Source organism: Corylus avellana, chromosome 5 (genome assembly GCF_965113065.1).
Source record: "Corylus avellana chromosome 5, dhCorAvel1.hap1.2, whole genome shotgun sequence".
Lineage (NCBI taxonomy): Eukaryota > Viridiplantae > Streptophyta > Magnoliopsida > Fagales > Betulaceae > Corylus > Corylus avellana.
In genome coordinates, this window is record NC_142494.1 from 27,939,294 (window position 1) to 27,966,610 (window position 27,317).

The 27,317-nt window shown below is 36.4% G+C and overlaps 4 protein-coding genes across 9 annotated transcripts; 1 reads left to right on the forward strand and 3 right to left on the reverse strand.

The window, feature by feature from the left end:
• The first annotated feature begins 4,082 nt into the window (after positions 1 to 4,082).
• On the forward strand, positions 4,083 to 5,979 carry LOC132182519 (Pentatricopeptide repeat (PPR) superfamily protein). The gene has a single exon (XM_059595786.2). The coding sequence runs from the start codon at positions 4,091 to 4,093 to the stop codon at positions 5,741 to 5,743; it is 1,653 nt and encodes a 550-aa protein (XP_059451769.2). The 5' UTR covers positions 4,083 to 4,090; the 3' UTR covers positions 5,744 to 5,979.
• Positions 5,980 to 6,956: 977 nt separating this feature from the next.
• Positions 6,957 to 7,787, reverse strand: CASP5 (casparian strip membrane protein 6). Its single transcript, XM_059593022.2, has 3 exons — positions 7,530 to 7,787; positions 7,310 to 7,433; positions 6,957 to 7,172 (listed from the first exon to the last, which is right to left on the reverse strand). The coding sequence occupies exons 1-3, from the start codon at positions 7,745 to 7,747 to the stop codon at positions 6,957 to 6,959; spliced, it is 558 nt and encodes a 185-aa protein (XP_059449005.2). The 5' UTR covers positions 7,748 to 7,787.
• A 7,477-nt stretch (positions 7,788 to 15,264) lies between these two features.
• On the reverse strand, positions 15,265 to 21,429 carry LOC132180426 (RNA-binding KH domain-containing protein). Of its 6 annotated transcripts, none has more exons than XM_059593240.2 (9): positions 21,309 to 21,428; positions 20,030 to 20,074; positions 19,476 to 19,939; positions 18,484 to 18,912; positions 18,130 to 18,387; positions 17,772 to 18,038; positions 17,439 to 17,506; positions 17,040 to 17,114; positions 16,441 to 16,857 (listed from the first exon to the last, which is right to left on the reverse strand). In XM_059593240.2, the coding sequence occupies exons 2-8, from the start codon at positions 20,052 to 20,054 to the stop codon at positions 17,063 to 17,065; spliced, it is 1,563 nt and encodes a 520-aa protein (XP_059449223.1). In that variant the 5' UTR covers positions 20,055 to 20,074; positions 21,309 to 21,428; the 3' UTR covers positions 16,441 to 16,857; positions 17,040 to 17,062. The 6 variants fall into 6 exon arrangements, 5 of the variants coding, with proteins under 5 accessions (XP_059449223.1, XP_059449222.1, XP_059449220.1 ...); XM_059593239.2 differs by having other exon boundaries at positions 21,089 to 21,428; XR_009440150.2 differs by lacking the exons at positions 16,441 to 16,857; positions 17,040 to 17,114 and adding exons at positions 15,265 to 15,669; positions 15,772 to 15,893 and having other exon boundaries at positions 19,476 to 20,074; positions 21,089 to 21,429.
• A 1,840-nt stretch (positions 21,430 to 23,269) lies between these two features.
• LOC148586006 (uncharacterized) lies at positions 23,270 to 24,121 on the reverse strand. The gene has a single exon (XM_088516857.1). It carries the CDS (start codon positions 24,119 to 24,121, stop codon positions 23,270 to 23,272), a length of 852 nt encoding a protein of 283 aa, XP_088372983.1.
• Between the last annotated feature and the right edge of the window lie 3,196 nt (positions 24,122 to 27,317).

The following is a 27,317-nucleotide window of genomic DNA, read 5'->3' on the forward strand; positions in this document are numbered from 1 at the left end:
GTTAAACATATTTAAGGCTGTGGAGCCTGAAGGAACATTATTAGAAGAAAAAAAAGGGATTTCATCATTAATGGGATGGTTAATTAACATCAAATTAGGGCGGACTCAAGCCGTAGGTGGATTAGGCGGCCGCCTAGGGTCCCAATTTAATTGGGCACGAAACCACAGCCGGCCCTAGGTTTTTTCCTAGAAAAAAACCTAGAAAGAAAAAACTAGACCTGTGGGAGAGGAGGGAGGGAATCAAATAATAATAAAGACATTATTAAATAAAATCTAATCTTAAACCTTCAGTTCTTGAAGGTAGAATTGAAGGTTGTGGGTGGATATTTTTTTGGCCTTGTGAGGAGCATTGAGCAACCAAAATTTTGGACAGTAAGAAATTTTGCATCCCAAAAAGCGAACAGAATTATTTTTAAATAAAAATATAATACTAATATTATTATATCCCACTTAAACTTTTCACCTTAAGCCTCAAAAAATATTGAGCCGGCCCTACATCAAACCGTTCGAAACTAGCATTGGGAAAAGTTTATCATATGCTTTTGGGCTGCTTGATTAAAAGTGGAAATAAATTATCATTGAAAAAAAAAAAAAAAATCTTATCTTTGAGTTTGGAGAGCAAAGATGATGCAAATAAAGTGATTACTGTCCCTCAAAGGGTAGCTCAATTGGCTGTGAACTACGCCTCACGAAACGGAGGTCACTAGTTCGAATTCCCCTTCCCCTTTCTTTATGTAGACATGCAAAAAAAAAAAAAAAAAGTTGATTACCATATATATATATATAAAACGTGTCCTTCGTCAGCACAAGGGGGTACAATGTGCCAAATCAATGCCACAAATATATATATTTTTTAAAAAAAAGTTGAAAATATAACTAGATAATGTTATCTCTTATCTCATGCTGTCGAAGTCAATGGAGAGATGTGTGTAGTGTGGTTTATCTCTTACATGTTTTTTAAAATATAGGTGAGAATGATACCTTTGTTTTTTAATACGTGATAGTTCTATGGATTTTTTTTTTCAATCCAATTTGAAAGAAAATTTTGTCTCAAACTCTATTAATTCTATTAAAAAGTATGTGCTTCTAGCTCACATGTTTAAAGACACATTATAGTTTTATAAATTAGATTCAAAGAAATTTTTTCAACCCAATTTAGGGTGCATTTGACATTGCGATTTTATAGACAAAAAGTGCGATTTAAAACTAAATCGTAAAAAATAGTTTGTTTGAAATTGTATTTTGAAAAAATTGCGATTTGAATAACATAAAAAATTTACGTTTTTTTTTATTTTTTTGAAAACGAATAATTTTAAAGGATAAATTGCGACTTTAAAGGCCAAATTGTAATTTTGTCAAACACTATTTTTAAATATCATTTTTTTAAATTGCACTTTGTGAAGTTTCAAATTCAATCGGACTCTTATAAGAGGCAGAGAGAGAGAGAGACTGAAAGAAAGAACGAAAGAGTGAGAATGAAAAAGATTTAGAGAGAGATTAACCTGGATGCCGGCTGATTGGAGCTCCGGTGGAGGCTAAGCACTGCTACGTGAGAGACTAAGAGTGCGAGTCTAAGGGGAGAAGAGAGCACGAGTCTGAGATGACTCAGAGGAGAGTGCGAGTGTGTGAGATGTGCAATTTTAAAAAGTGGCAATTTCAAAAATGCAATTTTTAAAATCGTACTCCCAAACAGGCACTTAGAGAAAAACTGTATCGTTGCAATTGCGCCAACTTATTTAAAATTAATAAATTTATTCTGTAGGATGTCATGACACACATTTGTCCAAGAATTATAGACCACATAAGGTAGGAGTTGCAACCAACTACCGAATGATATGATAGAGAATCAAATCTTGGGGAGGGGGTAGATCCTGGTTGGTTGACTTGGTTTGTTGTTTAAACAAGGATCCTCCCTTATTCCTAATTTGTTTAAATAATATCTATAATTCATTTTTTAGTATTAATGTGAAGGGCATGGGCATGTTAAAATAGACCCTCCCGGCCATGGCTAGAGACTGTCCATTTAGATGATTGACCAAAATATTTAAGACATTTTCTGATGATGTTAGTTGTGATGTTAGAATCCCATTGATATCAAATCTACTTTTTAGGGTTCGTCAAAGATTGATGAACAAGTGTGCATATTGGCAGTCAAATTGCAAACATAATCCCCTTTGTTTATGGGAGACAATGGGGAAGCAGTCAAATTGGAAATCTAAGATTTTAAGAAACATACAATTAATGGGCCTTGCATGGCAATTGGGTTGGGCATCTAGTGGGTCACTTTGATAGAATATCAATTGTATTCATATTGGGCTAGTCAAAATAGCCGAAATTATTGTAACAAAAAAATAAATAGTCTCAACCGACTAACCGCTTTCTAAAAAATGATACACTTTTAAAATGTAACTAAACACATGCTCGGCAGTCGCCCGCCTAGTGATTTGGCGGCCTTGCGATGGCCCCGCCATATTACTATTGTGTGGTGACTAACACTAGACAACTACCACTATGAAGCTTCAAGCCTTCAACAACCTTTATTTCATTGATTTGTTTGGAAACACTTGTCAGTTTTTGGTTTTTAGGATATACTTCTCAAAGCTTTAGTAAAGGAATTTTCTTTTGTAAACTCCACATATAACACTTTTTTCAAATGTGGTTTAAACCAAAATAATTTTCAATTTTTACTTTTTTTCATAACTCTTTTCAAAACTCAAAACACTACTCCAAACTTTTACTAGACCAATAGGTCTTATGAATAATGTTACATATTTACACACAAAATCAAAGAGAACATTTTCCGAAAGAAATTTATTACCGAACTTGATTTCTTGTTTGCTACACTTTTATCTTACCTTTAAAAATATAAGCAATGGTTGATGCTCTTTTAGGCGAGGCTTCTGCTGCTCTTCTTACCTCCCGACTTGCAGTGTCTTCAGGCTTTAGTAATTTCATGCTTGAAGGGGACGCTCTTTTGGTTATTTTAGCTGTTAATCAGCCTCATCTTTTTGCTACTTGGCATTTTGCTCCTATTGTCTCTGATTTGAGACTTGAGCTCTCTTCCTTTCAATGCTGGAATGCGTTGAAAGTTTCTAGATGTGCAAATTATCGTGCACATGCTTTAGCAAAATGGGTCGCTACCCATCTAATGTTTGGTAGCATTTCCATAGGATCCCCCATTCTTTCTTCCATTAGGATCAAGAATGAGAAAGATCCTACCTTGTAGCCCCCTTTTTCCTCTTCAATTTAAAAAAAAAAAAAAAAAAAAAAATGAAAGAAGAAGAAGCAATGACTATATTTACCTTATATAATAATAAATGAGTTAATTGAGCAGCTCGTGCTTGAATTCGTTCGAAGAATAAATAAAATTTACAGCTCTACTCTCAATCATGTAGGAACATTTTAAACTTGAAATATGCGTAGTTGTAAAAACAAGGGTTTGTTTAGGTTTACGACTTCAAAACTTACGATTTTAAAAGTAGTAATTTTAAAATGTGCGATTTGTAAACCCAATTATAAAAATGACGTTAAGTATTTGATAAAATTGCAATTTGACATTTAAAATTGTGCATTTTTTAAAAATACACGATATTGCATGCGATTCGAAAATGTAATTTTTTTTTTTTTTACGTTTTCAAATCACAATTTAATTTTTTTTTAAAAAAATAATAATAAAAAAAAACGCACTTTCAAACAATAGAAGAAGAAAAAAAAAAATTATGTAACTTCTTTTAAAATTGCATTTTTAATATGTAAAATCAAAGTAATAAACACACTCTTAGCAAAGTTAGCATGCATAATAAAACAAGAAATAGCACATTATGGTGATTCTCTTGTAATGTAATTCTTACTATTGAAACATGATTTTGAAATTTTTCAGAGTTCCTAATTTTTCATATTTATATCTAATTTTTATCACAAATCAAAAAAATAAAAAACAAAACAACACGATCCAACGGTCAAAATACATTTATTGTGTGCTTATGTTGGGCTCCCTCAACACACCTATTAATTGAATTACTTTGGTATGTTATAATACCCTTAAATCGGAATAAATGTAGCATGGAACATTTAAACAGAGCTACGTGTAATGATCCGAAAGAGAACACACGACAGGAGCGCCAACCGTCCCCAACGGTCGAGCCTATGGCAAAACTGCACCAACCTGCGAGGTCTGAAACAAGTCCATGCTTTTATGCTCGTCAACGGCTTCAACTCCAACCCCTTTGCTCTCAGAGAACTCATTTTCGCCAGCGCGATTGCTATTTCAGGTACCATAAGATATGCGCACCAACTGTTCGCTCATATTACCGAACCAGACATCTTCATGTGGAATACCATTATCAGAGGCTCCGCTCAAAGCCTCAACCCTTTAAACGCGATTTCTCTTTATACCCAGATGGAGAAGCGGCACGTAAAGCCTGATGACTTCACTTTTCCGTTCGTACTCAAGGCCTGCACTAAGCTTTCTTGGGTGAAGATGGGGTTTGGGATTCATGGGAGGGTGGTGAAGTATGGGTTCGAATCGAATACTTTTCTGAGGAATACCCTTATTTATTTTCATGCTAATTGTGGGGATTTGAGTGTTGCGAGAACGCTTTTTGATGGGTCGGCGAAAAGGGATGTTGTACCTTGGTCAGCTTTGACAGCCGGGTATGCGAGGCGAGGGGAGCTGGGTCTTGCGAGGCAACTTTTTGATGAAATGCCGGATAAAGATTTGGTGTCTTGGAATGTGATGATAACGGGGTATGTGAAGCAAGGGCATATGGAGAGCGCGAGGAAACTCTTTGATGAGGTCCCAAAGAAAGATATCGTGACTTGGAATGCGATGATTGCAGGGTATGTGCTTTGCAGATCGCATGAGCAGGCATTGGAGATGTTTGAGGAGATGAGAAGTGTGGGAGAGAGGCCGGATGAGGTGACCATGTTGAGTCTGTTGTCTGCTTGTGCGGATTTGGGAGATTTAGATGTTGGGCAGAAGATACACTACAAAGTTTTGGAATTGTGTTCGGGAGATTTGAGCATTTTACTTGGGAATGCACTTATAGATATGTATGCCAAGTGTGGGAGTATTGAGAGAGCACTTGATGTGTTCCGGGGGATGAGAGAAAGAGATGTGTCTACTTGGAATTCAGTAATAGGAGGCTTGGCTTTCCATGGCCATTCTGAGGAATCAATCAATCTGTTTATCAAGATGAGGAGGTTGAAAATCAGGCCAAATGAGATAACTTTCGTTGGAGTCTTGGTTGCATGCAGTCATGCTGGAAAAGTTGAAGAGGGGCGAGGATACTTTAGTCTTATGACAAATGAGTACAAAATTGAGCCAAACATTAGGCATTGTGGGTGTATGGTGGACCTGCTAGGGCGAGCTGGGCAATTAAATGAAGCATTTGAGTTCATAGACTCGATGGAGATTGAACCCAATGCCATTGTTTGGAGGACTCTGCTTGGGGCATGCAGAACTCATGGAAATGTCGAGTTGGGACAGCGTGCAAATGAGCGGCTACTTGAAATGAGAAGGGACCAGAGTGGGGATTATGTTCTTCTATCTAACATATATGCTTCACGAGGTCAGTGGGATGGGGTTGAGAAGGTGAGAAAATTGATGGATGACAGTGGGGTGAGGAAAGAGCCTGGCTGTAGCCTAATTGAAGCTGATGACAGAGCTCTTATGCAGTTTTTATTTGATTCAAAGCCTAAGTTGAATTCGAGAAACCATATATCTTGTGTTTCAAATAGGTAAATACGTTGTTCAGAAATAACCAAACAACAGTATTAACTGCATGTATCATGACATTTTTTCTTCTTTAAGCTGCTTTGGTATCCCGATTTATTCATCAATAGATCGACAAACCAGAAAGTTTTGGATTGGTTGCTGAGAGAACCCTTTGTTGGTTTCTAACTTTCTATACTCCTCTATGTCAACACATTATCTAAGTTTCAATTGATAAGAAGAAGGCTTCATTTTTCAGTATTTAATTATATGTGCATTGCTGCCAGAGGATTGCATGGCTGCCATCCATGTCTGTCCTGTTTATGTACTCCGTCTCAAAATAGGTAATAAGCTTTCCTTTTTCATTTGTCTCAAATTATATGGCACTTTTTGAAATAGAAATTCACACCTTTTCAATTTCTTATTTACCGTGACAATTAAAGTAAACAAGGTTCTTATCATAAGTCATGCTACCTTTAATGTGTGTATATATATATATATATATATATATATATGTGTGTGTGTGTGTGTGTGTGTGTGTGTGTGTGCATCTATACCATATATATATATGTGTGTGTGTGTGTATCTATACCTTGAAAGAGGCCTTTGGTTTCCGTGGTTTGATGTACTGTTCTTCGTTGGATCAGAAGTTTACTTTGTACTGTTGAGCTTGTCTTTTTCCATTCGAAATATCTCTCTAATTCCATATAGTTATTATAAGATACAATGGTGCCATGTCACAACGTATAGTTATATCATTTTCTATTATCTCTTTTTCAAATGTTATCATCACCGAATGGTTAGTTAAACTAGGCTCTTGAACAAGCTAAACTAGGAACTTTAGGTGTTGTTTAATATTAAAAAATGGAAAGATCATATCCATCATGATCTTTGGACCACAGGTCCTAAGGAATCATTCTAACTACTACTCCCTTGGAAAGATAAATAAGATGAGGTTAGGATCTTCTACACTTACCTTAAAAGTCTAAGTTGATTTAATCAAATAACAAATATTTTAACTTTGCTTATCACGTATAAAACCAGAAAATACATGGAATTTCAAGCCCAAATAAATTAAGAAGTGGAATACATGGCATTTCGCAAAGAAGAAACGTAAAAATCAACTGGATAAGACGAGTCATATTCATGATTTATACATGATTCACTCTTTGCACACACAAACAAAATGCAGACAACACACTTGCGTAATTGAAATGTATGATGATGATCTTAGTTTGATCTATCAACGTCGAGAAAGGGCCACAGCTGATAAGAGGATTAGGAGTATAAACGCAACAACGCCTAGAAAGGATCCAATCAAAGAGCCAGAAGTGCGCTCGCAGAAGGAGTTGAACTGTTGACAGATGGCAAACCAATTTGCCTTCGCATTCCCCTTGTGCGCCAAGTACACGATAGATGCTGCTGCAGAAGCTCCCGCCGTCAAAAGGCCTAGCATTGCCTATAATATATAATAAACAAGAGTGAAAACTCTCCAATAAGAGAACTTTTCAACAAAACAATCAAGTTACCAAGTTAAGGTGGTCTTTGAAGGAATCTGAAAGGACAACAATGATGCTGCAATCTTGAAGGATTTACCGTGTCAAGGAAAATGAAGAGAATTCTACTTCTTTCGGCACTGCTCCTCAGAATGTGGAAGAAAGAAAGAGGGAGAGAAAGAAGGAGATAGGCGGATACAATGGAATTCGCAATCACAAAAAACCTGTTCCAATAGACACAGATATCAGTTAACACATGCAAAATGATCAAATATTGTTGGAAAAAATCATATTGTTTATAAATAGGAAGGCATACATACGTAAACATTGGTAGATCATTGTACTCAGCCTTGAATCGAACGAACCGTGTGACAAAAGGAAGTGTTTCATTAGTTGTTGCCATGGCTATGGCACTCCCGATGGTACCAAGAATTGCAACTATTCTTACAATGAAGTCAAGGATGGACACCCCTCTGTTCAAGCCACCCCTTTTGGGAGAACTCTTCCCCACACCAAGCTCAATTGCATCTGCCTTCATTTTTGCTTGGAAAGGTCTACAACTTTCCAAGGAATTTGAGTTGATGATCAAACTTGAGTAATGTGCACTTATAGGAAGAGGAATGCAAAAGGGTATTTATATACATGCAATATTGCAAGCTCTTGCTATTCCACCAAGCAGAATTTTCAACGGGTAGTTAGGGTTGGTAGCTAGCTATCAAGACTACAGTGACTTGCAATTAAGTTGCAACCTCAATTAATCCAAAGGAAAATATTTTCTTCATCAAATCCATGCGTCATTCTCTGAGTTCACAGCTAGTTTTAGGGTTATTTTAAGGACTACGTGCCCATACTTGCTCTATCTTTTATGTATTTTAAGCTAAATATAAGGTCACCATGCACCTTTTCCAACTCCACCATAGGCATAGGCCCTTATCCTTAATTCCTTATCCTTCTACACCACACAGACATGCTAAGAAGCTTCCCATTATGGGGCAGTTAGACATCTAGGCACCAAAATCTTAGGAACATGTGGGAGGTTGAGTTGTTGTATAATTGTTGCTGCATCTATAATGTATTTGAACCAATCCATTTTGATTTCACCCTCGAAACATGAGCAGAAAGGAGATAGAATAGAATACCTTCTGCTCTTGAAAACACATTCAATGGGGAGATTATTTATATATTCCTCGTACTTTCCTATAAATTATAATGTTACAATGGTTAGAGTTGTCGAGGAAAAGTAGTATAGTTTAATAAGATGCACAGAAAGGTCGACCAATGACTGGAGTCGTTGAATTGATGTTGTTGTTTTTTTTTTCCTTTCTTTTGGTAACAAACAGAGATGCAATGGGGGGAGAGAGCAACATCATTAGTGATCTAACATGATGATAAAGATGTTGAGTTTAAATCCATTAAATATTCTATATAGTTTATTAAAATATTAATTAAATAATTAAATTCGTTATTTTTTATTTAATTAAACTTTTAGGACAACTAATATATATATATATATATATATATATATATATATATTGACATGTCTACACAAGAGGAAGAAGGAGTATTCGAACTAATAACTTCCAATTCATAAAGCGTAATCTCTCACCAATTAAGCTGCCCCTTGGAGACAGGATAATTAATAATTGAATTGTAGTGTTTCCTAACAAAAATAAAAAGCATTCCCATTTAAGGTACATAGGCCGTTTGGTGAGGGGTGGTCCGGCTGGGGCTCAACTCTATTTCGTTTTCCCTCCTCCAAGACAACTCTGCAGATGGGCTGGCCTTAATTCAGATGGGCTGGAGAGCTTGAGCCCAACTGGGAGACAGAAAAGGATCTGTCAAGCCTCCCGTTACAATCACGTAAATAGAAGGCCTAAACATGGGCTTGTTATGTTGAACAAGATCCCATGCTGATAAACTGATTAAAAAAGCTACCTTATATATATAGAGCCTAAATTCGAAACTATAAATAATAATTATAAAAAAATATAAAATAAAATACCATGTTGTAAACAGAATACAGATAGACAATCTTCACCAAGTAAACATTAGAATTACAAAATTATAGCTCTCTGAATAAGCATTTCGACTCTAAATTTGTCTCCATATGATGTTGGAATCACAAGATATAATTTTTTAAATAAAACCAGTCCAATAAAAACAGGTAAATAAAAAATAAAAAAAAAACCACCCTTAAAAATGCTGGAAATTGGTACTGGCTGTATCATGTGAAGTAAGGTTTATAAAGACATGACCCATGTGCCACAAGGTTTGAAATATTTACATATATGAATATGGATAATGTTATCCTCATATAGATCTATTGGGTGAAGCTTTATCTGAATCTTGTGACAGATCTGCATTTGAATTCAATTGTATGGGATTTTGTCGAGATAGGATATCCTCGACAGTATTGGATAATAGTGGTCCCTTTCACAATTGGCGGAGACGATGAACATGCACCAGTACCGATATGGCAGCTTCTTTCCGCATTAGGGCAAAAGATAAAGATGCATGGATGGATGATAAATAATACGTTAGATAAACATAAAAAATATCTGAACAGTTGAATCTTGTTGATTATATAAAATATATAATGAAGACTTCTTTGGAAGCCCCTTAAACATGACATGTGATGTGAGTCTTCCTAACGTATATTAACAAATTCAGTAATTGCTGGGAGTAGAATTAACTATCTTGTACTGAATTATTGCTAGGTCTGAGTTACTATGATTATACGGCTTCAGGCTATATACATATATATATAAATATAGCAGTCACTATTACGCGAATATCAAATTTGAACTTATCTATTGCGAATGCTGCGTATTAAGATCCTTTGTAAATGAGAAATGCTAAGATATATATTATTTTTTAAAAATTAAGAAAAATATGGGTTAATTTACTAAAAAAAATAATAATGATATCTACATAAAACTTATAAAAAAAATATATAAAAAAAAAACCCTTACTGTTTTTCATTGTAAATTTCATATATATAATAGAATTTAAAATGACTTTAATTCAAATTATTATTTTTTTATTAAACAGCTTAAAAATGCCATTTATTAAAAATTTGCTAGCAAATAATACTTAAAATTCAATTATTTCTTTTTTTTTTTTTTAACATGTGCACACAATTTTTTTTTAAAAAAAATTCCAACTAATAATTTTCGATTCGTAAGATTAAATAACCCCTTAAAAAAAAAAAATCGATTATTTCCGCAGCAGGCTATATTAGCAAGCAATTCGCCATGTTTTCCATGCAAAATATCCGTATTAAATCTAGAAAGAATTACAGTACCACATGACACAGCTACACGTGTACACAGTAACACGTATGCTGACGACAATTGAGAAAAATATATCCGCATTTAATATGGACATTCCTGTGAAATTAAATTGAGAAAAAGGCATTGAGATTTTTAAGCAAAGAAAGATCACTTGGAAAGTCAGGCTCGATCTGGAAGATGGTGGAAATATCTGTTAAAAAAATAAAGATCCATCAAGGCTAATCTCATTTGCAATTAAAGCATAGTTTGTCAAAACCTTCCAATTCCCATATTTTTAAGGATATTTTATTGCAGAATAACTTAAATATAGTGTAATTTTTTTAAAAAATTAATATATATATAAAATAATATTGTTCTTTCAGGCAGCCTGAAGCTGAGATATGGTGAGAAGCTAGCTGCAACCTGAACCTGACAACACACGCAGAAGAGCTACAATGGTTGGTTAGAAAAAGGAAACCCATCAAATGCAAAATCTGAAACGGCAGCATGTTCACTAACCTATTGATGAGCCACATGGATCCATCACCACCATCATAACCACTGAGATTATCATCATAAATCTAGCATGAGAAAAGGAGGCAGTTATATAGCCAGAGATGACTTGCCGATCAACCCTAATCATGAGCATGTATATATACATGTATATTATGATATCTAAGAGTTGCCGGCAAGTCATCCTTGGCTGCATTACATAACCTCATCTCCACATGCAAGACTTTAAGATGAAAACATTTTTCTTTCCCAAAGGAGAAAGGGGGAAACCCTAGTGAGAAAAAGAGAAAACAGAACTCCCTTCCATCCCTTTGTTTTTACGAAAAGAGAAAGTAGAAACAGGCAGAGAGGAAGAAGCCTATTGGACTGCAAACCCACTTGGCAGGGCTTGGACGAATGGTGTTTTGAAGCAACCAGACAACCTCTACAAGTTGTTTATAAAGATTGTCGGCATGGCAATCCAAAGCATTAAATGATGCCATCTAGTTGCTCAGAAGAAGAAGAGAGATAAAAAAAAGAACAGCTCTTAGCCTTTAGAGCTGTTCAATTTCTGTCCTTTTTTTAAAAAAAATAATAATAATAAGAAGTAATTTCTGTCCTTTTAGAATGCAGTAGAAGGGAGAAAAAGAAATTACGAGGGTTTAATAATTTTGATGTGACATTGCATGGCTCCAAAAACCAAGAAAATTAAACCAAAAGATCCATCGCCATCAACCTCAGTTCTGCTTCTGCCCACCACCTTCATAGGGATCTCTAGGGATGGAAGTACCTTTCTTTTTAGTCTTTTAAGATATGGGCATAGCTTTTGACTTCAAACTTTTAGTAGAAGTAAATGGAGTGTGGGGGGAGGTGTACCATTCGGCTGAAGGGACTACTGAGTTAGGTGGCTAAATTTACTACATTTGGAGATGGACCAACATTATTATTTTTTTTTTTGGAAAAGTAAATATACTCTCAAACTACCGGTCAGTGTTCCGCTAAACTAAGCAAAAGTCCTTTTGAACTATCAAAAAATATTGCAATATATTCTCTACCGTTGATCTAAATATCACAAAACTACCTTTAATGAATGAAGAAAAAAAAAAAAAAACTGGTGATCCCTTGCATGGAACAGGTCCGGATCCCTAGTTGGGGAATTGCCCATAAAAAATATTGAAATCTTAACCATTAAATTTCATCAAATGATTTATAGTTTGCCACATGTCAATTGAATTAAAAAATACTAAAATATTATTTAAGTTTAAAATAAAATATATAAAAAAAATAATAATAATAAAAAATTATAAAAAAAAGTATGAGGTGGTCGAAATCACCCCCAATGTCCGGTTGGGGGTGGCCGGAGCCACCCCCATAGCCAAACCCTTTTTTTTTTTTTCCTCTTTTGGGTTTGGCCCTAGGGGTGGCCGAACCACCCCCTAAGGCCAGAGCCACCCCCAACCGGCACTTAGGGGTGGCCAAGTCTCAGATGGGGTGGCCCATACTTTTTTTTATAACTTTTTATTTTTTTATTATTTTGTTTTATATTTTCTTTTTAAAACTTAAACATTATTTTAGTTTTTTTTTAAAAAAAAAAAAAATTAATTAAATGGGCATGTTGCAGTGTATAAAACATTGGATGAAATTCAATAGCCAAAATTTCAGCTATTTTTATAGACAATTCTCCAACAATTGCTCGAAATCCCGATTCGCATGAAACTTCGGTCTTCACCAAACCCATGGCCACCATGGGTTGCCTTTTTTTTTTTAATATTGAATTTATTAGGAGAAAAATTAGGAGTGTTTTGTCTTTTCTTGCTAGTCAAAAGATGCAAATTACAATTTTTTTAATAATTTAGGAGAAACCTTGTTTTAATTGTAAGTTTGGATGAACTTATGCCCATTGTATGATAGTTAGAGAGATGGGTTTGTATAGTAATTTTATAAATTTCTCTTGTATCTTTTTTGAGTCCCTTCAAGAATGATGTGTTTATTAAAATTACCATTTAATCAAAATCTAATAATGATCAATCACAAGTCAAATGGTGATTTTAATGGTTCTATTATTCTTGGAGGAACTCAAGAAAGATACAAGAAAGACTTGTAGCATTACTCAGACTTATATACTTTTTTCAAAAAAAGTTATGAGTTTGGCCAAGTGGTTGGATTTATTTGTTTTAATATTTTATTATTGTGTTTTGGGGTTTTTATTTTTAGATTGAAAAAGTGTTGGGAGATAAAAGTAACAATATATTTTATATTTTGATGAGTTTATTGTGTTTTGAGTTGTTTGCTTATGTGTGTTATTTTGAGAACATAAATAGAAGACAAAAAAACAAGATGTTTAATAAACATGATATGTGTCTGGCAAAAGAGAATTTCCATATTATTGCATCTAATGCCATATTTGTGTGAATCTCGGATCGCAATATATGCAACCAAATATGTTGACTGGTTGATTAATTTATATGCATTTTGTCTCACCATATGTCGTTGTTAATAGGATTGCTAGGGCAGGATCAATTGTGTATGGCATAGGTAGATCAATTGACTTTAATTTCTTCCTAATTATCATAGACTCCTATAGGCTATAGTACCAACTTTGAGCGACTTTTTTTTTTTTGACATGTCTACACAAAAAAGGAATAGAGATTCAAACTAGTAACCTTTACTTCATTACGCATGATCCCAATCGATTGAACTATCTCTTAAGGACAAGTTTTGAGCGACTTCAGTTTTTTTCAAAGTATTATAAGTCTAAATATGGAGGGTCCTTGCTGAAATACCAACTTTGATTTTCTTTCCTCCAGCCACGGAGGACGTGGTCTAATCATTTGCATTGCAGTCGTACGTTACATAATTTTAACCACGAAAAGATCAATTAATGGTAAAATTGAATGATAATTGATCAAGAGCCCGGTCAAGTGACGGAAACCATGGAATTGACATTGTTGTGTGGGTGTTTGCCAACTGTTGACACCATTGGGACCACATTTGGACGGAACTCTTTATGGTCAGTTTTTTTTTTTTAGAAAAAAATATATATTACCATTCACTTAGGACCAAATTTGGTTAAGAAAGAAATATATTACAGTTTATTAAATAGCATTACTCTTTCGGTAAACATCTATTACCCAAAAGTTGGGTCCAAACAAATCACAGACCACTAAAAACGTTATAAACAACTGTTTTGATTCTCTTAAAATATACCAAACGTTGATAAAGTTGTGACACGTATAACTTAGCCTGTCAATTGAATAAGTAAACCTAAAACCTGATTCCTAGACCTGGGCCACAACATAGAACAGCCCCGTAAGCACGCATCCTAGCCAGTAGCCCAAGTCTATATAGATGTTTGTATTGTATTAATTTAGCAATTGACTAAAGACATAGCAATTAGGGTAATTACCTTTTGCTTCCATGAACTACAGCGCCTTGCCACTTTTCCCCATGAACTACCAATTATGACACTTGCCATCAAACTACCATCTTATGACAAAAAGTTTCATTCCGTCAGTCAAATGAATTAAAATTGACGGACAACAGTCATGTTACTCATGTACAAATCATGTGCTATTTTAATTTTTTTTTTTTTTACTTTTGCCCTCACTTCAGACCAAGAAAACGACATTTATACCCTCCCATACCCTAATTCAACACATGAAAACAATTTAAAATGCAGGCAAAAGTAGAAGAAGAAAAATTTAAAATAACACATGACTTGCACATGACTCAATTTTAATTCATTTGTTTGACAAAATAGGGTTTTTTTTGTCATAAAATAGTAGTTTGATGGAATCAGTTATAATAATTAGTAGTTCATGAGGAGAAAGTATCATGACGTTATAGTTCATGAGAGCAAAAAGTAATTACCCCTAGCAATTAAAAAGTTTAATTATAAGAAACAGTCCCACTTCTCATACCACTGCCTCTCGACTTCTTTGGGCTAACATAAACCCAACAAAAAAACTTCTTTTAATCGTCAGGTTCTGCGAAGCTCAACCCCAAAGCCCATTTGACGGGTATACTTTTTTGCTTAAATAATTCATAAAGTGTTTTTTTTTTTTTTTTGCAGAAATAGAACCCATGGTATATAATTTTTACCATGTTATTTCGGCTTGAGGTCTATCTCTCGCAAACGTAGTGACGTGGCAGATTCAAGAGCTCAGAAATCCTACGGCCTGACTAACGAACATTTATAATGATCCAAAGTTGGGTGGCGATGATTCGTCTCCAACGAGTCTTCTATCTAGAATAGAAAAAAAAAATCAAACAAAATTGAAAGCATGCAGGCTGGAAGGACATAGGATTCAGACCTCAACATTTCTCAAAAATAATTCAATAATATCAACAGCTTACATCAGACTATAAAATAGTTTGAAAACAACTAGCATATATAGCGAACCCACTTGGTGGTTTTCCTGGATTTATACTTCGGGGGAGGGGGAGGGGGACGGGGCTGTCCACACTGGGGGGCTTTTCCCTCCCTCCTTGTAAACGCCACCGCCAACAACAGCAACACACACGCAATTGAAATAAAGTGCAATTACCAGTTACTCATCTAACTAGAAAAAAAGATACTAAAAACTTAAAAACATATGCAATTTAAATTTCTGCAAACCAAATAAGAACTTGCCTGCTTTTGATGTTCTTAGCCAGAGATCTTACCTGCCTTCAACGACAAGGATTCTCATAGAACCTGCCAAATGAATTGAACATGAGACTCCTACTGCATTCAATGAGCAAGAATTGGCATCCCAATCTATAGCCCACTTTTTATGTGTGAAAAGAACCGACCTACCCCATGAATCATTAACCACCCCACAACAAATCTCCAAATCAGCTTCCCATAGCATGCGAAGATCCAAGCATCCATCAAATGGCATGCTACACACCACTCACAGGTCAACTCCCCCGTCTTACCTGAACATGCACAAAAATTGCCAGACAACAAGACCCTCAAAAAGTTGGCGTCTTTATAATCTCTCTAGTTATGAACTCCATCAGTATCACTAAATATTTGATTTAGAAATGAAAATGCTAGCAAGCCAATTAAACTGCCAACGAGAAAATTCTATGAAGCATTCATTTTGCTGATACAGCCCATGTATTATTGAAGTTGAAAGATAAGAACTATTGGGTCAACACCTGATTGGCGATCCAAAAAACAGTCAGCTCCATAATCACCAACTCCCAAACCTAGGAAATATTGTTGCAACATGGTTGGTTAAGTTAAATATTCTGCTGTATTAACATTATTTGTGCTTCACAGTGCTGTTTAAAGCAGTTCCATTGGCTCACAAAGTCACAGGAAATCATGAAACCGAACACTAAACTAAACACAGTTTTCTCACTTTCAGTCAGATCCTCAAACTTAACTTACACAGATACAGACTGATATCACAACTAATAGATTATGAAGCCGAAAATAGCAGCGCATTGATATCTGCTTTTAGATGGCACAAGGATCAATATCAATACTGAAATTGAGATAACATGAGTTCCTGCCATAATTCGTTTAGTTTCAGAGGATCAACTTAATTCCAGGTTATTTAAAACTGCAACAAAAGATCAGACTACATAGCTGAGAGAATCGTCAGATATAAATTCCAACACTAATACAACTAAGGCTGGAAGCAACAAGGTTTTTAGTTTAAAGAAATGTGAACTGGAACAAAAAGCAGCAATAAAGGCAATCCGGACATATAGGTTCTTGGGTGCACAAGATAAAGCTTGGTAAATTTGGTGTCATGGACATGGCAATTCTAAATGTGTAGAAGATCTCCACTCTATGTAGTTGCGTCAAGGTAGGCCATATGTCAAACCCTGGTTCATCTGGTCTTCCGGTTTAGGCAGTAGGCTTGGCTTCAGGCTTCACAGATCTCAGCTGTTTTGATGGGAAGGGAAAGGCAACAGGTAAAACAAGAGCATCAGAATTCTGTATACAGGGAGATTGGACAGGTTACGATATCAAACTGCCATATGCTAATATGAGACTGGGCTATATTAGAGGAAATTTCCAGTTATATCAATAGACAGGAAAAAGGACGAAGGAAAACCATAGTCTACCTGCAGGTACCCATCAACAAACTCTAGTAACCATAGTTTCTCCGACGAGAAACAGGGGTCTGTCCTGACATCCTGCTAACAAAAGGTAAAATCAGGTTCTAGGAGTTTCAAAACCCAACCATTGAAATCAGTAACCACAGTTAAAAAGATCGACACTAGAAAACTTCCAGCACACATGCATAAGAAAAAAAAAATCTAGTAAACAGACATTGATTCCAAGTTCTGAGGCATGTAATTAGGAACTTTATGGATTTGTATTCACAAAGGTTTAACCAAAGGGTTTAAACTGGCTGTCAACCTTAAGCGTTACCCAATAATCATTCATAAAAGTATTAGAGAACAAAAAGAAAGCACAAGCCAAGTATATGAAAAGAACACTTAAGAAAGAGAAATTCTTACCCAGTATTACTAGTACGTCCCGAAGGATGACCTCCGTAAGCTCCATAAGCACTGCCACTACCTCCAATCTACAAATGATAGGAAGATTGTCATTCTAACCAAAAGAAGAAATAGGAAAGCAGTTGAGCATGACTGCAACCGATCAACATATTTCAAAGCATTGGATAGATTACACACTGCACAGCAGTACAAATATCGAAATGGGAAAGGAAAAGGAGTAATTTGAGTAACAAAAGTAGAGCTTACAGTGTATAATGTGAAAACAAAGGTAAAACAATTTTTTTATTTTTTTTAAAGGTTGTTATACATCTATATAAACCGTTAACAAAATACCTGTGAGCCTCCATAACTTCCATAACTGTCACCACCTGCCATATCACTTGAGCCACCATAACCGCCAGAATAAGAATGCCCACGTCCATGTCTTTTATTATCTCTACTTTCATAGTTGAAACCATCAGAACCATCTGCTGACACAGGCAGATAAGGCAGAACGGGAAGAAACGTAGACATTGCACCCTCCCTATCAAAAAGATTTGCTCTCAAGCGTGTGACAACTTGCATAAGAGCATCCTTGGCAACATCAAGGTCTCCAGCAATCTGATTATCAACATTTATTAGCATCCATATGAACCACATAAATCAGTGAAATAATAATCAGAAAAGACACATTTCCAAGATGATCTCTTACCTGCACCATCTCATCATCTTCAGATGCAACTTTGGGAAGGTTCTCCTTTGAGAGTATGCGGATATTAGCTTTGGTGACTCTCCTCATCTCAGTCACAATAGCTCCTCCTTTACCAATAAGGCAGCCAATTCGTGAAGTCGGCACAAGTAGGCGGGTTGTGAATGAGATAACTCCCGAGTCTCTTTCAACTTTCTCACTGCACCTGGGTTGCAATCGCACAGCGGCTTCTATGGTTGGAGAATACGAGTCTTCAAAGAACTGTTATAGCAGAGTTTAGAAATCATCAGACCTATATAATACAATATCTATATCAATGTGCCCACAAAACATGTACAAACGTATAGAAATATTTACCTCCTTGGCTGATATAGTTATTAAGCAATCATCTCCTTCAGCAGCTGAACTATCAACTTTAATGACTGCCCCAGATTCTTGTCTTATCTGATTGATTATAACACCACCCTTGCCAATCACACCTCCAATATTGCCAGTAGGACAAACTATACGAAGGGAAAATTCTTTTGAAGATCCCTCATCCCTCGGAGCAGAGTATAAGGAGCGTGACCAGTCTCCAGTATCACCCTTGTATCCTCCATAAGGACCCATCAGTGGAGCTATGCCAACAATCGGGGCACCAGCAGATGGACCCATAAGTGAACCACCAGATCCGTACATATTGGGCACAGAAGAAGTAAGCAAATGCTGAGATCGTGATGGGTTATCATGAAGGCGAGACGCAATTTGAGACAGTGCCTTTTTCACAACTGGAGCTTCCCCAGTTATCTACAGCACATAACAAACAAATTAACACAAAAATAAGTAAACAGAATTATAAGGTTTTCTACCCCAACACTAAATTTTTTTCAGCTAAAAATATAAAAAGTAAACATAAAACACACAAGCACGCACACATGGAACAGATGAATTCAAATTACTAGCACACATATTCAACAAGGACCAAGTAATACAAAAGTTACATACAAGAAATATTAACAATCGCAGTATCAATTCCCTGAGCAGATGTCTCCTCTCTAAACCCAAATGACATGTTCCCCCAAAAGTAAAACTAATTACGACCAGCCAAATAAGTAAGATTGCAAATCCGTCAAGCAATAAGCATGTCAGGCTTCATTATTCTCCAAAATGTAAGTTTCCGTAAAACAAGCTAATGCTTTCCGTAAATATAAAAATATAATATTTTCTTCAGCTATGAAATTTATAATTACTTGGCATTGAGAACATAAAACAGCTCCAAAAAAATCCAGGAACAAAAGCACGGGAATTAAAGTATAATGTACAAATCCAAACAAGATAAGGAAAGTTTGGACACAATTCATCCAGATCACCTGTACAAGCTCATCGGAGCTCAAGGCACAAGGAGGCAAATGTTCATCCTTAAGAATGCGAATTTGGGCTCCAGTCTCACCACGAATATTCTGAACTATCTGTCCCCCTTTTCCAATGACACAACCAATCTGATCGGATGGAACAAGAAGCCGAGCAGTAACCTGGTGACCTCCATCAGATTCATCATCACCATGCAAATCTTCAGCAACAACTCTGTCATGCACCTTGTAAAGAGCATCCTGAGCGGGACAAACATAATTACCACTATCTTCAAGGGAATTAGTCTCATCACTGGAGCTGTAGATTGTAACAACACGCTCCTCACATCCGGGCACTGTCTCACCAATCCTAATCTTCGATTTAGTGTCTGCCCTCAACTGCTTGACAATTTCCCCTCCCCTACCGATAACACTTCCAATCTTTCTTACAGGGCACAAATACCGGTACACAGTATCTTCTGAATCTATAACAAATTGGTCTCTATCATCACCAGGATTTCTCCTTTTATTTCCTCCATTGTCAGAATAGTCAGACTGAGAATTGGTACGCTTACCATAAGTATTCCTCTGACCAGCCATTAGAAGAATTTACTTGATATCTGTTTTCAAATCAAAGCGCACACAGGTAAGAAAATACCCAAAGAAACAAAAAGAATATCTTCAAACAGCTAAATGGATTAGACAAATTCAGTTCAAAACGACCACACCAAAAGTTTTTAGAAACCAATTTGCAGGATAAAAAACTTGTGTTACTCTTACACACTAAAGATAACATAATAAAAATTGTGTAGGATAATCAAACGTATGCAATTCCATATTACCACACTAGCAGACGTCTTTAAAAGAAAATTGGAAGAAAAGTTTCCTTTTCCAGAATATGAAGGTAAATAAAATTAATCCCAAATAAATACACTAAAATCTCTATCCTTGCCAATTGCCCCTAAACCATCAGTTACACAATCAAAATAGGAAAAAGGGCGAGTCCTTAGACTCTGGTCTAAGCAAAAGATGAGAAATTCGTTATCATTGACGCTGAATTAATAAAGACATTATAAATCCAGATAAGCTACACAAAACAAATTCTTCCAGTCTTGTTGGGCAATAACATTCTTCAAAGAGAATCCAAAAATACCATACCCCACAAATTTCAATCACATCGAAGACCAAAACCCGAGTTCAATACTGTAACGAGCTTTGTTGGGCACGTGAGACAAACCCAATATATAAAATCACAAGCATTCACTCAAGCCACATTCAATGTTAAAAACTAGCTATGATTTCATGACCCAATTAACCCAAAACGCAAGCCAAAGTGAAATTTAATACCATAACATCCTCGCATATGATTCATCCCATACTCGAACTCTTATGTGCATCATAGAAAACAATAATTTCTCAGAATCATAAAGCAGAACATTTTAAAATCGCAATTCCATCAAAGAATTCTACAACGAAATAAAAAGAAAAAAAGAACCCTAAAAGATAATTGCAACAGTGAAGCACCACGAATCTAAAGCCTTGAAGAAAAAGAAAAAGTCCACGGGAAATTTACCGACAAAATAGTTTCCATCAAAACAAACAGAAAAAATAGTTTACAGTGTGAAGAAGTAAACCTTTTCCTCGAGTTCAAGTTCAACAAGTAAAACTATGACCGATAAGTAACAGAAAAAGGCTGACGAATACAAAAATAAATGCTAATTAAAACGTAGATCTGAGAAACCAACAGCCCCTTAAACCCTAATTCCCAAATAAGAACAAGGATTTGCGAAGAACATGGAGAGGGTGGTAAATAGGAGGAAATTGAGGGGGTAGAAGTAAAAACTGGGGATAGACCTTGAACAAAGTGGGTCTGAGGAAAGTTTGCGTGAAGGGAAATCTGCTAGGTACGAGCTCTGCGTTCTGGATTTGTAGGGTTTTGACCGACCTGCTTTATGTAGCTTTTATTCCTGTGTATATTATATCTTCCTACCCTTACGTTTCTGATAACTACCATTCTCGCCCCAAATATTCCACAAATTATGAAGACGTTTCCCGGTTTTTTTTCCTTTTTTAGGAAAAATTACTAATTTTGTGACCATGGTTCGCAGCATCAGCTGAGAATGTTACTGGTCACTTTTGTTTGACCGAAAATTATTAAATGGATAATGCTATAACTATGATTTTTGTCGGTTTTTATCTAATTTAGGAGGGTATGATTTTTAAAATTATTATTGAATCAAAATTTAATAATGATCATTATAAGTTTAACGAATATATAATTTTTAAATACGTATATAGATTCTCGATCGTCCTCGTAGGGGTAATTTGGCACCTCTCAACCATGGGAGGCAACCGGCCTCCAAGGTTGCTCCTAAATTAGTAAAGGGTGGCTATTTTTTTTCTTATAAGTTTTATTTATTTTAAAGATAAAATTATAATTTTACAATAAGCATAATTATCCACCATGTCACATGTTAATTTGCAAATTCGTTGTAAAAGTGAATTCATGTAGGGGTGAAAATTTAGACTCACTAACCGCTAACGCCTTTTGAAAGCGGTTATTAAAAACCGCTAACCTAACCACTTTTTTTAAATATATATATATAGTTTTATTATATATATATTTCATATAATATATTTATTTGTATGTTGTGTACAAGACTACAAGTGAAGTGATGATTTACAAAAATTGTTGTAATTTTATATGTATTATATGTTGTATAGATTCGTAGAAGGTGACCAATAAGGATTTTGGTATGTAGCAATTTTTAATGCTAAAATGGCCATGAAAAAGGAAAAGAAAAATTGTTTAAAGTGAGCCCCAAAACCGCCAAAAAAAAAAAAAAAAAAAAAGTCCAATAAAAGACCAAAAAAAGGCAGCGGTTAACCGCCTAGCCTTTCCACCCCCTAAATTTATGTGTGCATTTAATTGGTTTTTATTAAACAAGTCGGTGACAATGTCATTTTGGACAACATATTTTTGAGCACATATCAGTTTGAGTTGAAAGAATAGCAAAATATAGGGACTAAATAAATATTTTTTTCCTTCATTTTATATATACTTTAGTAAAAAGATAAATACAAATCGTTTATACTCGTTTAAATATAACTACAATACCCCTTTTTATCTCTTGGAACTTGTTATTAAACATTTTATGAATAAAATCATTTAAAAAATTAATAAATCATCATTTTTTTTTATCTGTCAAATAAATTGTTTTTTATATATTGCGCACAATTTGTTTAAACCGGGAAATTTCACATTCACTTAATTCTCAATATGAGTTAAAGTTTAATTAAAAAATACAACATGACAATATAATTATGCTATTATTAAATATTCAACATGTCCCTTCTAAATTTGAGCGTTGACTCTGCTGCCTCTGCTGCCTCCTGCTGTATCACGCGTAATGGATATTCTGTTTAGTGGAGTGGTCTCCATGCTCATCATTGGTCTCTGTAGTTTCTTTTTTTTTTAATTGGTCTATGTAAGTTGATGACGTTAAGATTTTTTTTTTTTTTTTTTTAACATATCCGCACAAAACTTTTTGTAGTTTTTTTTTTTACATTTTCACACAAAACTTTTTGTAGTTTTTTCTTTTTTTTGGTAGGTTGTTATGCCATGTTCCGTTGATATTTTTTTTCTCAAAAAAATTACATAAATGCATGAGTATACTTTGGATCATTTGGGGTAATTTTGCCAAAAAATAAAATTATATATATATATATATATATATACAGAAATTTCTTCTAAATCAGTTTAAAGAAAATATCCTCTTCTTTTTTTTTTTGATAAAACGTGGCATTTTATTGAATCATATCTGAGGACCCAGAACAATGCGTTCTGCCTCAACTATCAAATGAATACAATCTGGAGGATCACTTCCCCAAACATTTTCCACACAACCACGTAGAGCCTGCTGAGCTAATACATGTGCAGCCCCATTAACCTGTCGTGGAGCATAAGTCATTTGCCAACTCGGAAAGACATGTAGAGATTGCCGAATATCGGCTACAAGCTGACCTCTGCAGCTATCATCAGGCTCCATTGAGTTTACCGCTTCCACCAAGCCCTTAGCATCACTCTCCAGCACCAATCTTAAAATGCCCAGGTCTTTGCTTAACTCAATAGCCATTAAAGCTGCCCAAGCTTCCGCAAAAGTAGGATCCACCCAACCTGACCTGAACTTGCTTTTCCCTGCACACATGTTGCCCAAAGGATCCCGTATGATAGCCCCTAGGCCCACCCGTCCCTTTTCCGTATCAATCCCGGCGTCACAATTCACCTTAAACCAGCCTTGGGGGGGAGCCGTCCACTTGGGTACAACAGGGGAGGAGCTCTCAGACTGCTTTACTGTCCGTGCCTTTTGAAACTCCTCCACCCCCAGTATAGCCTGCTGTAAAACGAGACTGGGGTGTAAAAAAGAGCCCTCGTACAGGAAAGCATTGCGCCTTAACCAAATTCTTCTGGTTATTCCCACAAAATGTTGAAACTCCACCGTGGAACATTTCCGCAGCATATCTTCAACCACGAACAAAAAGTCTGTTTCTGGATAGCAGCTCTTTTGAAAAGCCACACTCCCAACACTCCAGACGTCCCTTGCTAACGCACATTGCCACAGTATGTGGAATGTAGTTTCAGCCTCATTTTCGTAAAAAGGGCACATGGGGTTAGAAATGATCTTCCTGCGACACAGATTGTCGCGAGTTGGGAGAATATCCTTGCAAGCTCTCCACAAAATTTTTTTTTTCCGTTCCTGGAATATTCAATTTCCATAATACCCGCCATATGTGACTTGTTCTAGCCCGAGATGAACCCTCTGCTTTCGTCGCCAGTTCCTTTTCCTTTTGAATGTGGTAAGCACTTTTCACCGAAAAAACTCATGCAGCCGTTCCTCGCCATATTTGCTTATCTTCTTGATTTGAATGGCTTATTGGAATAGAAAGTATAGTGTCAACCTCCCCCTGTGTGAAGATCTGGTCCAGGAGGGGCTTGTTCCACCATTGTAGCTCCACGTCTATGAGCTTGTTCACCGTATCTAGCTGATCAAGCACCTTTGGGGCTGATTGCACCATAAAAATAGTTGGACTAGGCAGCCATTTATCTCCCCAAATATGAACGGAGTTACCATTCCCAATCCTCCATATCAATCCCTCTCGGACAAGGTCACTTGAGCTTTGGATACTCCTCCAAGCAAATGAAGGTTTAAGCCCAAGAGGAGCCTCAAGAATTGAACATTCAGGATGATACTTGGCTTTTATAATGTGTGCTATTAGGCTATCCGGTGCTTTCCACATTCTCCAGATTTGCTTGGCTAAAAGGGCTTTATTGAAGCAAGATAAGTCTCTATAACCCAAACCTCCCGAGGCTTTAGAAAAGCCCATCTTCTCCCAACTCATCCAGTGGATCCCTTTATCCTTCTCCTTATGGCCCCAAAAGAACCTAGCCATCAAGGAATTTATTTCCAAACAAAGGGATTTGGGAATTTTGAACATACTCATACAGTACGTCGGAATTGCTTGGATTACCGCCTTCAATAAGATTTCCTTCCCCGCTTGCGATAAGAAATTAATCTTCCAATCTTGAAGGCGTTTCCATACTCTTTCCTTGATACTCTTAAAAGCTGCAATTCTTGAACGGCCCACAATAGCCGGCAATCCCAAATACGTATCATATCGCTGAGTGGTTGAAAGACCTGCTACTCCTTGAATTAATTCCTTCACAACAAGAGGGGTGTTTTTGCTAAAAAATATGCCCGTTTTGTTGGTATTCATTTTCTGCCCAGACGCCATTTCATATTGATGCAAAATGTAGTATAACTGATTCCATTGAGAGAGAGAAGCCCTGCAGAAAAGAAGGCTATTATCTGGAAAAAAAAAAAAAAAAAAAAATGGCCTAACTCCAGACCGTTTTTCGATGTGGGCACCCCGGTTAGGATTCCTTCCCTGCGTGCTTTATACAACATGGAACTTAAAGCTTCTACGCATAGTAGAAAGAGGTAAGGGGAGATGGGATCTCCTTGTCGAATACCCCTTGATGGAGAAATTAGCCCATGAGGATATCCATTGACAATAATAGAATACCTAACCGACCTAACACACATCATGGTAAGTGAAATCCATCTCTCATTAAACCCCATCTTTCTCATAACGGCCTCCAAAAACCTTCATTCAACTCGATCATAGGCCTTACTCATATCAAGTTTTATTGCCATATAGCCTTTTTTTCCCCTCATTCCGGTGCTCATCGTGTGCAAAGTTTCATAAGCAGCTAGAACATTATCCGAGATAAGACGTCCCGGGATAAAAGCACTTTGAGTATAATCAATAATAAGGGGAAGAATCCTTTTAAGCCTATTTGTCAACACCTTAGAAACAAGCTTATACAAAACGTTACATAAGCTTATGGGCCTAAACTCCGATACACTTTTAGGATTCTTTATTTTTGGGATAAGTGCGACATGTGTCATGTTCATCTCAATAGGCATCTGTTCAGAATTTATGATGTCAAGTATTACACTACATACCTCATCCCCTATTGTAGCCCAATGTCTCTGGAAGAAACAAGCATTCATCCCATCCGGACCCGGTGCCTTTAAATATGACATTTGAAAGAGAGCAGCAGTAACTTCATCCGATGTAAAATTTTTTGTGAGCTCCAAATTCATCTCAGCTGAAACACAGCAATTTATGGGCTGCGTGCAAGGGGTGAGATCACCTTCCCGACCTCTCGTGAATAAATTAGAAAAATATTGCACAAAAGCCTCGCCTACCCCTTCTGTCGTTCTCCACATCACCCCTTTTTCATCCATAATAGCTTCCACATAATTTCTGCGCCGTTTCGATTTAACACAAGCGTGATAATACTTTGTGTTCCGGTCTCCGAATTTGAGCCACTCCTCTTTTGCCCTTTGTTTCCACCACATCTCTTCCTTATCCAAAAGCCTCTGTAGGTCCGTTTGTATATTTTTTCCTGCATTAATATCCCCCTGGTCTGCACTATCCAACAGCCCCAGTAATTCTTTTTGCTTCATGGAAATTTCAGTTTTGAGGGATTCTAGATTTTGTTTCTTCCAGTGGCATATCTCCCGCACACAACCTGACAGCTTGGCCTCCAGCCCTTCCCATTTACTTCCCTGTGGGCTCCCTTGCTTCCAAATCCGGTCAACTATATCTTGGCAGAATTTTTCTGATGCCCACCAAGCCTCATAGTGGAATCTTGGATACTTTCGGGCTGGGGCAGAGTGTCTAACTAAATGAAAAAATAGTGGGGCATGGTCAGAATTTGTACTGACACTCACTTTGTTCATCGTTTCCGGAAATAAATTCCTCCAAGCAGGATTAGCTAGCCCTCTGTCAAGTCTTTCTTGAATAAGCCTTGCGCCTTCTTGACAATTGTTCCAAGTAAATTTGGGTCCACAATAGCCCAAGTCCGTTAATTCACAATCCTCCAAAGTTTGTTGAAATGCTTGCATAAGTCCCCATTGCCGCATATTTCCACCACTTTTTTCCGACATCGTCAAGACTTCGTTGAAGTCACCAACACACATCCAAGGTCTTGGAGACAACCGGGCCAAATGTTTCATTAAGTCCCATGCCTCTTTACGTTTGACAGTCTCCGGATGGCCGTAAAAGCCAGTGAATTTCCAATCCAAGGAATGAGTATGGCTGTGTACAATCGCGTTGATATGGCGGGGACTGAAATTTTGAATTTCAATACCACTTATCTCCTCCCAAAGTAACGCCAAACCGCCACTTTTACCCACACAATCCACAACGAACATATTATCAAATCCCAATTTCACCCGAATTCCTTCCATTTTATTTTTTTGTAACTTGGTTTCCATAAGAAAAACCAAGTTG

Bases quoted from the DNA above. Each gene is read 5' to 3' on its own strand.
- LOC148586006 (XM_088516857.1), bottom strand. From the start codon at position 24,121: ATGTGCCCTTTTTACGAAAATGAGGCTGAAACTACATTCCACATACTG.
- LOC132180426 (XM_059593237.2), bottom strand. From the start codon at position 20,054: ATGGCTGGTCAGAGGAATACTTATGGTAAGCGTACCAATTCTCAGTCT. The intron at 18,913-19,475 runs GTGATCTGGATG...TATGTGCTGTAG, and splicing joins GCTCCGATGAGCTTGTACAG to ATAACTGGGGAAGCTCCAGT. The intron at 17,115-17,438 runs GTAAGAATTTCT...ACCTTTTGTTAG, and splicing joins GGACGTACTAGTAATACTGG to CAGGATGTCAGGACAGACCC.
- LOC132182519 (XM_059595786.2), top strand. From the start codon at position 4,091: ATGATCCGAAAGAGAACACACGACAGGAGCGCCAACCGTCCCCAACGG.
- CASP5 (XM_059593022.2), bottom strand. From the start codon at position 7,747: ATGAAGGCAGATGCAATTGAGCTTGGTGTGGGGAAGAGTTCTCCCAAA. The intron at 7,434-7,529 runs GTATGTATGCCT...CTATTGGAACAG, and splicing joins AATGATCTACCAATGTTTAC to GTTTTTTGTGATTGCGAATT. The intron at 7,173-7,309 runs GTAAATCCTTCA...TATATATTATAG, and splicing joins TCTTCATTTTCCTTGACACG to GCAATGCTAGGCCTTTTGAC.